At 44.2% G+C, this 9,143-nt stretch overlaps 1 protein-coding gene across 2 annotated transcripts in view; it reads left to right on the top strand.

Annotated features, from left to right (window-relative positions):
- The window catches only part of RAP1GDS1 (Rap1 GTPase-GDP dissociation stimulator 1), a 625,331-nt gene extending 618,169 nt beyond the window's left edge, over positions 1-7,162 (top strand). For both annotated transcript variants that reach the window (XM_069238277.1, XM_069238286.1), the window contains one exon: positions 6,488-7,162. In XM_069238277.1, the coding sequence (XP_069094378.1) occupies positions 6,488-6,615 (128 nt within the window). In that variant the 3' untranslated portion in view covers positions 6,616-7,162. The remainder of the gene's footprint in view (positions 1-6,487) is intronic.
- Positions 7,163-9,143: the final 1,981 nt, after the last annotated feature.

A 9,143-nucleotide genomic window follows, 5' to 3' on the forward strand; every position in this document is an offset into this window, starting at 1 on the left:
TTTTTTTAGTATTTAAAGTATCATCTTTCACTTGTATGTGGCAGATACTCTGTATTCACAAATACCCTATTAGCCTGTAGTGAAGTTCAATATTTCTTGCTGATTTCGTTTTTTGTTCTCCAAAAGTTTGAAAAATCAGTTCTCTCTCCTCCCCTGTCTCCTCCCCTTCCACCCTTTATCCTCCCCTTCCACCCTTTATCCACCCCTTCCCTCCCTTATCCCCACCTTCCCCCCCTTTATCCTACCCTTCCACTCCTCTGTGGTTTTCGCACACACTTTCAATCCAATCACACACTTTTCTCGGTCTCGCTCCACATCTCGCACTCCACTGCAAAGTCCTTTTGTCTACCCCTCTCTTCTCCAATGCACTTCCTCCGTTTCTTTCACTCCCCTCATACCTCTCTCTCCTCTTGTCAATGTCGTCCCCTCGCAACCTTCTTCCATCACCTCCCCCCTCGCTTGGCGAGCATGTCACTCATTTGTACTGGGACAATCATTAATTTGGGTCACTAATACCCGAATTTGTGCCAAACTTATTACAAATGTGAGACCAAAATGTTTAAAAGAAAGCCATCATTTAGACAAGCAGCATCTTGGAGTAACTTGTTTGTGAAGTACCTCTGTGCAATCGAGACTATTGTTGTGAAACCTACATGACCATATCTTTTTTTAATCAATGCAAGTGCCTTGCCCACTTATTTTCCTGATAAATTGCTACAATAAAAAAACACATCTTCATAACTTGGTCCTGCACCCCTAGGCTGAAACCAAATGCCCTGAATCTTGAGACCCATTTTCAGTTGGTTGTTTGCTGTGGGGCCTGCCAGGGAGGGCGCTGCCTCAGTGCGTGTTTTGGAAATCGTCATTATTTATACACTATTTCATACCTGCCCAATGCTTCCTGGCAAATCGACAGAAGATAAGTTCGGTGGCTAGGAGTGACTTCTTGCTGTTGTCACAATATCTGGCTCTGCAAGTCCCCACTATATAAATGATGGACTTTGGCGCAGCCTTGTACTTAGATTCCTCCCTTAGTGAGACTGAAAGTGTATTTACTGGTTGTATCTGGTTTTAGCAGTGTGCCCAGCAAGTGGAAAGCGAATTAGCTATCTAGGAAGTCCCATTATCTTTCTTTTCTTCTGCCTTAACCCCATGAGTCTGCTGCCTACTTGGTGGTTGTGCTGAGAATGTGAAACGAGTAATTGAGTTATTTATAGTGGGGATCACAAAAATCCAGATGCGAGTTAGGCGATGTCCCTCTTATTTTCTGGTAGGAAGGTCATGTAGTACAGGAGAGGGACTCCCAGTACATATTCCATATTTACGTTATTTTTACATATTCCATCCGCTCTCCCCATTATGTCCTGGACCCAGTAATCCTAACTCAACACTCCCACACCTGTACTTACTGTAAAGTGTACAGTACGTTTTGTTCAAGTTGTCGCTGAAACAATACAAAGGCTATCCATAAAGCGCTCCATTGCTCCTTGGTGATGCATTAAATGTCAAAAATAAAGATATTAAATACAAGAAAGTGATTCAATATGAAGTTAGCAGGAGATGGGGCAACTCAACATCACAGGGTGGTGCAACAACTGTTTTTTCTTTAGGCGAATTAACAAAAAGCAGCCCATGTTCCCTAGCTGTTGGAGCGATATTTGATTCTTTTTATGCAACCCACTTTCTTGTTGCTCTTGCGGTCCGCACTTGTTTAGTACATTCGTGTTGTAGCATCAGCCATAGCATCAGTTAACTTTATAGTTACATTGAGTGAGATCCCCCTACCCAGAACACAAAATGTAGGACCTGCTATTGGAAGAGACCCAGATCTTTGAGACAGTGTGATTAGTAGATTAGCAAAATGGCATTGCGGCTGCATACTAAAGGAGCTGAAGCTGAGCTAGCACTTAGGGAGCTCAAATGCTCAGTCCAAAGAGTGTGATACATTAAGTGTTATTGTGAATGAATGAATAAATGAATGAACAGCTCACTACACTTGTAACAGGTTCACTGCTGCGGGCTCTCCTAGCATAGGTCGTCAAGTCCTCTAGAAAAGTAAGTGTGGAGGCGGTCACTTCAGGAATCTCGCTGGTGGTGTTTGATAGGGAATACCACAGAAGGTGTCCATGAACTGCGAACGGCCAGCAGTGAGTGGATCTGTCTTGTCAAACTTCTACCTGACTGAGGCAGAGTAGTTTTATTCTCCTGATAGCTAAGGTCCAAATTGTTGATGTGCTTGAAAATGAGACCGCCTACTCTGGACAAAATTCAGTCGTGTACTGGCAGGCAGTGAAGACTATGCCTGGCCTTTGTCCCCTCCTTCCAACTCCAATATCAACTTAACAGATGAGTTTTGGGCCTGTTGAAGACATCTGATTTGGTTTAACAATAGCTCAGCTTACAATTGAATATAGTGAATTATATACGGGTTACCACATGCTCCGATGACCAAAGCTTTGTGATTGGTTGAACGTGAAGGGAGAATAGGTTGCTGTTTGCTGAGCTGAGAAACAAGCTCCTACTTTCATGGCCAGTCTGCTCAGAGGCATGTCGCCATCACATTGAATGACTGGGGTTTTATTTACCTTGTTGGAGAGAAGAAAGGATTAGGCACATAGTCATGGAAAAGTAAGGGAGACTGATGTAGTGCCGTTTAGTCCCAGTTAAGTTCAGTTTTTGTACTGAAATAACTTATCCACGTCTACACCATGATTAGCTGTTTCTGTAGTTGGTTAACCGGGGCACCGTCCTGTGACCATCTAATATTTAAGTGATTGTTGTCAGAGCAGGACTGAATGCCGACCGGGAGGGTGCGGGGAGGCGAACGCAGGAGAGAGAGCGCAGCACGTGTGAACGCATTAGAGGGTTGGCCTGCCCGAGAAAAGACAAGTCAGTGGTTACCTGACGTACTCAGTCCTTCAAGAAGTATTCAAACCAGGGGATCATTGTAAGTCTGCATGGGCCGCAGTTGTGAGCCTGTTCACTGTGTCAGAGGCCACAGACTAATCCAGCATGACGAGAAAACATCCCACTCCTTTATGTGCCTATCTCTGGACTTTGTTCCACAAACCAAATAGCGCACTTTCTGTCCCAAGCGTTGACTGAACTCGATTAAGGAGGGGAGAGGCAGCTGACGGCATCCACATGACTCAGCAATTAAGCAATAACGGTTTTTCGAAAAATGTTGGCTGAGTCTGGGAAATTAGTGCTTGGTTTCTAATTATGTAAGATTGGATTGTAGGATCTAAAGTGATAAAATAATTTTCAGTAAAGGAATCACTCGCTCTTTGTTAACTTACTGGAATGCACTTATGCCTGTTTCTTCACCACCTCAGTGCATATTCGGTGCCATAGGTGGTTTGGAACAGTAACTAAAACCAGAATACCAATTTCAGATTCTCTTCGGTGTTGATTATCTTGCATATAAAACACCAGAATTGCTTGCCACTTAGGTTACACCTTGGAGATAAAGTATACCAACACTTGAAATCGAGGTTTGCAAAACTACAGTGGTTAACAGCTCACATGACGTTGGATGAGAAGTCGGTTTTGAATCTAGTAACTCATTATCATCATGTGGCAACAGTTGATAACAAGCAGTGGCAAAGCCCAATAGGTTTCACCTATACAAGAGCTATTGGCTTTGGCAATGTGTTTTGCCATGTTGTACACCAGCATGGCTGGTGCTCAGCATGACTAAAAGTTAGTGGCATGGGGGTAGTGTGACACAGAGTGGATTTGTTGAAATCTCATAGTGAAGTACAGCTTCGTAGAGGGCAATAGAGTTCAGTGGCAGAGTGTGTCATGTAGTGGAATAGGGTGGAGTGAGTTGGAGTGGCTTGAGGTAGTGGGGTGGATTGGAGTAGGGTGGGGTGGATTGGGATTGAGTGAGGTGGAATTAAATGGGATTAGGTGGATGGGATTGGGTGTATTTGGGTGGGTTGGATTAGATTGGACTGGAGTGGGGTGGATTGGATTTACTCAATTGAAGTGGGGTGGACTGGATGGGGTGGATGGATTGGGGTGGGGTGGGCTGGATGGACGAAAGTGGGGTGGATTGGGATAGTGTGGATTGGATGGAGTAGAGTGTGGTGGGTTGGAGTGAGTGGGGTAGAATGGAGTGGGGTGAGGTGGGTTGGCATGAGGTGGATTGAAATGGGGTGGGGTATTGGATTGGGGTGGATTAGAGTGGACTGGAGTTGGGTGGATTGCATTGAGGTGGATTGGAGTGTGGTGGGGTGGATGAATTAGGGTTTGGTGAACTGGGGTGGGGTGCATTGGAGTGGATTGGATTGGGGTGGGGTGGGGTGGATTGGAGTGAAGTTGGCTGGATTGGATTGGAGTGCGGTGGATTGAACTGGGATGGGCTAGATTAGAATGGGATGGATTAGATTGAAATGGGGGTGAGGTGGACTGGAATGGACTGGGGTGGGTTGGATTGGAGTGGTGTGGAGTGGATTTGAGTGATGTGGATTGGTGGATTGGATGGGGTGGGTTGGATTAAATTGGGGTGGAGTGGGTGGATTGGAGAGGAGTGTGAGGGATTGGGCTGAAATGGGGTAGATTGGGGTGGATTGATGGACTGAAGTGGTGTAGATTAAGGTGGTTTAAAGTGGGGTGGATTGGACTGGAGTATGGTGGAGTGCATTGGAATGGGATGGACGAGTGGTGTGGGTGGATTGGAGTAAAGTGTGTTTGATGGAGTGGGGTCAGATGGACTGGAGTTGGTTGGATTGGAGTATGGTGGGTTTGGAGTATGGTGGGATTTGATTGGGGTGGGATGGAATGGGGTGGATCATTCTGGGGTAGGGTGGATAGGGCTGGATTGGATTGGATTGGATTAGACTGAATTGGATTGGGGTGAGGTGTATTGGATTGGAGTGGGGTAGATTGGATTGGACTGGGCTGAATTGGGTTGGATTGGTGTGGAATGGACTGGATGGTATAGCATGGACTGGACTGTAGTGGGGTAGATTGTGGTGGATTGGAGTGGGTTCAATTGGGTACGAGTGAGGTGGATTGGGGTGCGGTGGATTGGATTGGAGTGGGGCAGATTGTTTTGGATTGGAGTGGGTTGTTTGGGATTGGGGTGGGCAGGGTGGAGTGGTGCAAGTTGGAGTCGGGTAGGTTGTTTAGAATTAGAGTGAAGCAGATTGAAATGGATTGGAGTGGGGCAGGTTGTTGTGGATGGAAGTGGGGTAGGTTGTGGATTGAAGTAAGGCAGATTGTTTTGGACTGGAGTGAGGCAGATTGGCTGGGCAGATTGTTTTGGATTGGAGTGGTGCAGATTAATTTGAAATGCAGTGGGGGCAGACTGGAGTGGGCAGATTGTTTTGGATTAAAGTGGGCAGATTGGAGTGAGGTGGACTGGAGTGGGACATATTGATATGGATTGCAGTGGGACAGATTGATATGGATTGCAGTGGGACAGATTGATATGGATTGCAGTGGGGCAGATTGTTTTGGTTTGTAGTGGGGCAGATTGAACTGGGGCAGATTGTTTTAGATTGCAGCAAATTTCAGTAGGACAGACTGTTTTGGATTAGGGCAGACTTGAGTGGGACAGCTTCTTTTGGGTTGGAGTAGGGCAGATTGTTTTGGGTTGGAGTGGGGCAGATTGTTTTGGGTTGGAGTGGGGCAGATTGTTTTGGATTAGAGTGGGGCGAATTGGAGGGGGGGCAGATTAGATTGGAGTGGGTTGGGAGGATTGGACTGGGGGTTGGACTGAATAGCGGTGAGTGGTTTGGATTTGAGTGGGGTGGATTGGAGTGTACTGCACGGTTATTTCTTAGAGCATCATTTAATAAATTACACATGATAAAGAAACGTCGCATTGCAATATTTCAAACGAGATAATCTTTTGAGAAGAGCGCCCACAAGCAAAAACAAAATAAAACAGGAGTATAACATGAGAAAAGATGACTTGGTAAAATAAATGAAAGTTAGCTATAAAAAAGAAAACTTAGCAATTTTGTTTGTCCTGCATGAGGTGTAAAGGACACTTGTAATGCAGGTACTTGATGTCTGCAAGACTCCCTGTACCCCTCACTGTTGGCTAAATCATCAGTCACCACCTTAGGGTCTCTGTATCCTTACCTAAATACTCAGTGAAGTGAAATCTTGAAACTGCGGTGCATTTGGCACAAAATGTATGCTGAATTCGCCTGGTCTCACTGAAAGGGTGCGTCAGGCATGAGAACACCTGCAAATGCTTCAGTTCTTACAAAGATATCTTTGGTTGGACAGAGTACTGAGATGGCTTTAATCAAAGAAACATGCACTGTTGCAGGTAAGGAGCTTGTCCTTGTGTTTTCGTTCACTTGTTATAAAATGTTTGCCTCACCGAGTGTATTTTGCAGTATGGTCATACCAATCAAACAAAATTGACCTTTTATATGCCACAGTTTCATAGACGAAAAACATTGTAAAAATTGTATTTTTTCATCGTATAGGCTATAGTTGTGACTTGCTTCACTTTTCCTTCTAGAGCCCCTAAACAAGGAGGTGCAGAATTTGGCATTCCTGGACATCGTATCAAAACTTCGAAGCCATGAGAACAAAACTGTTGCCCAGCAGGCCTCGCTTACAGAGCAAAAACTGACTGTAACAAGCTGAGGGTGCCTGTCACTGACATAGTGTCTCATCACTGGTTCCATTTTTGTCCTGTCTACTGCTGATCATGCTATGTTTTGACACACTCTGTCACCTGTGCATGCGTGCAATGTTCTCCAAGAAATTGACAATCCGCCATAGCTACCCGTCAGACAAGGTTTCTTAGTTGTGGTCACCTTTAAGCAGTCCGAACGAAGGCTCCATCCATTTCTGTTCTATGTGTACTCTTGTTGCTTGAGCCACATTGTGGAATGTGCATGTTGTAGTCCTAAAATGATGTAAATGTCGTACTACAATTACATTATGGCTTTCTCCTCACCCCCGTAAATAACGTAATGCTGACCTAGGTTAACTGCGGGATGCAGCAAGACTAGCCTAGTGTTTTGGTTATAAAGTTAAATAGTCAAGAGCTCCATTTTTGGTGCTTTGGATCCCAGTTATGGAGGTGATGCACAGCTGCTCATCCTCTGGTCCTGCCTCCTTACGTCAAACTTGTAGTACCTAGAGGATAATACAAAAAAATAAAACATCCACTGCTCATATTTTACAATTTGCTTGGTGTTTTGTAATACTTTCTTTGACAAGTATTTTTTGATGTGTCAGGCAGGAGTCTGAGAGGCGGGGGGAACACAGATATAATGACACTGTGAGGCTCTAGCTCCCAGAACAGAACATTCATTGCCGCACTTTCAACTTGAACATGCGCTGTACATAGAACAGTATTGTGTTTGTGATGTCTACTCGAAACCAAATGACAGAAACGAAGAGATTATGTAAGATCTGTTACATATCATTGAACAATATATGCATTTGAAGTTTAACTCTGGCAATATTTTGACATTTCACAGCAATACATAATTATCACATTTGAGAGTGATATAGATAGTGATTTGCTTAGAATGACACCATTTCGGTTAAATGACATTGCTGTTATTAAAACATGTGTTCCAGTTAGGGTGACCACCTGGCACTGATGCAAATTCTAGACAGGACTGTAAAAACATACAGGACAAAGGGGCAAAATTCAGGACAAAAATTCAAGAACAAACGTCAGTTTTACAGACACACCCAAGAGAGGCCATGCCTCACTATGTTGTCAGTGCATTTATTTACTCTTTTTAACATAGCACTATTTATTCACTGTGGTCTTTTTGTGATCGCCTCCTGGTATGCTACATTCAGGTGTCACATTACATATTTGTTCAGTAGTAAATTAATGCCCTTCAGCACTGTGTCAAGGCCATCACCCCTACCCAAATCTACCCAATCTTTCTTGAAGAGAAACAGCAACGTTTTGATTGTTTCCGAATATTTTGAAACCCCTGGCAAACAGTTTGGGAAACATTAAGGTAATTAACCTTATGCTAGTTTAATCAAATTGAACAAAAATATCTGGCTCACCCCAACCGCCCACAGGCTTTCAACCTAAACATTTTTTAATGAGGCAGGGCAGATGTTGTGGGCGACAGTCTCACATCTAATGTCAGTATGTGAGATACCCACCATTTGTCTGTAGTTTCACAGAACTGGACTGTATGTCTGGGACTCTACATTTATCTCAGAAATGGGAGCCGGGACTACCAATCAAAGATAGTAAGAGGAGGATGAAATCAAGATCAAATGGGAGATCCATGGCAAGTGATTCAAAGCGTTGTTGCTAAGAACTGGGTAAATAAGGAAGAGTAGATCAAGGTGGGACAATTCCTAAAATCGGACAAGATGGGTCCACCAAGACTATTGGAATGAATTGGGTACCTGGGGAGTTGTCTCTGCACACAGGAGAGAAAAAGAAGAGGCACTCTCAAGTTGTTGAACAAGCAACACCCATCCACATTGGCAAACTCTTCTGGTGCAATGGTCCGCTGTTCAAGCTTGTGAAGGGTGAGCGGGGGCAGACCTCTTGCAAGGTTGTGCAAGGCAATTGCCTGCTTTGTCCATGCCTTTACATGGTTTTGAAATTGAGCAAAAGCCAAACTAGTGATCTGGGTTATCCCTAAGTGTCAAGTACATATAGTATCTTGAAAATATTTGGGATTCAAATTACACAAACAAAAAGTAAAAATGTTAAAATGTAATTAGTGTTTCTTTAACATATGTCACTGTTTTCTCCTTTATATACCTTTGATACCTAGTGATTAATATCTACCAGTCTCCCACTGATTTGCAGGATGGAGATCTTAGCAGAGCGTCACGGTCCCTCCAAACCTAGTCTGCTTTTTGGTCTTCTCTTCTGCTTTCTGTAGTGGGCCACATGGCACTAGTGAAGATGGTGTGCTACCCCAATGATAGTATTATTTTGCAAACCTTCTCGTGCTCGGCCTTCATTCCTTCTTCAGACATGCCACACATCTGATTTGGTTGCTGCGGTGCCGTCAGGTAGCTCTGTCCACTGTAAAAGCTACCAGTGACTGCGGGTGGATTAGGTATTCTGGACTTAGAATGCTATTATTTAGCTGCACCAGTCCAATGGGTGGCTCGCTGGCTTTTTGCCCACCTCCCTGCATGAGATGGGGTTCATCACTAAAGACTTT

Source organism: Pleurodeles waltl, chromosome 1_2 (genome assembly GCF_031143425.1).
Source record: "Pleurodeles waltl isolate 20211129_DDA chromosome 1_2, aPleWal1.hap1.20221129, whole genome shotgun sequence".
NCBI classification, from domain to species: Eukaryota; Metazoa; Chordata; class Amphibia; order Caudata; family Salamandridae; genus Pleurodeles; species Pleurodeles waltl.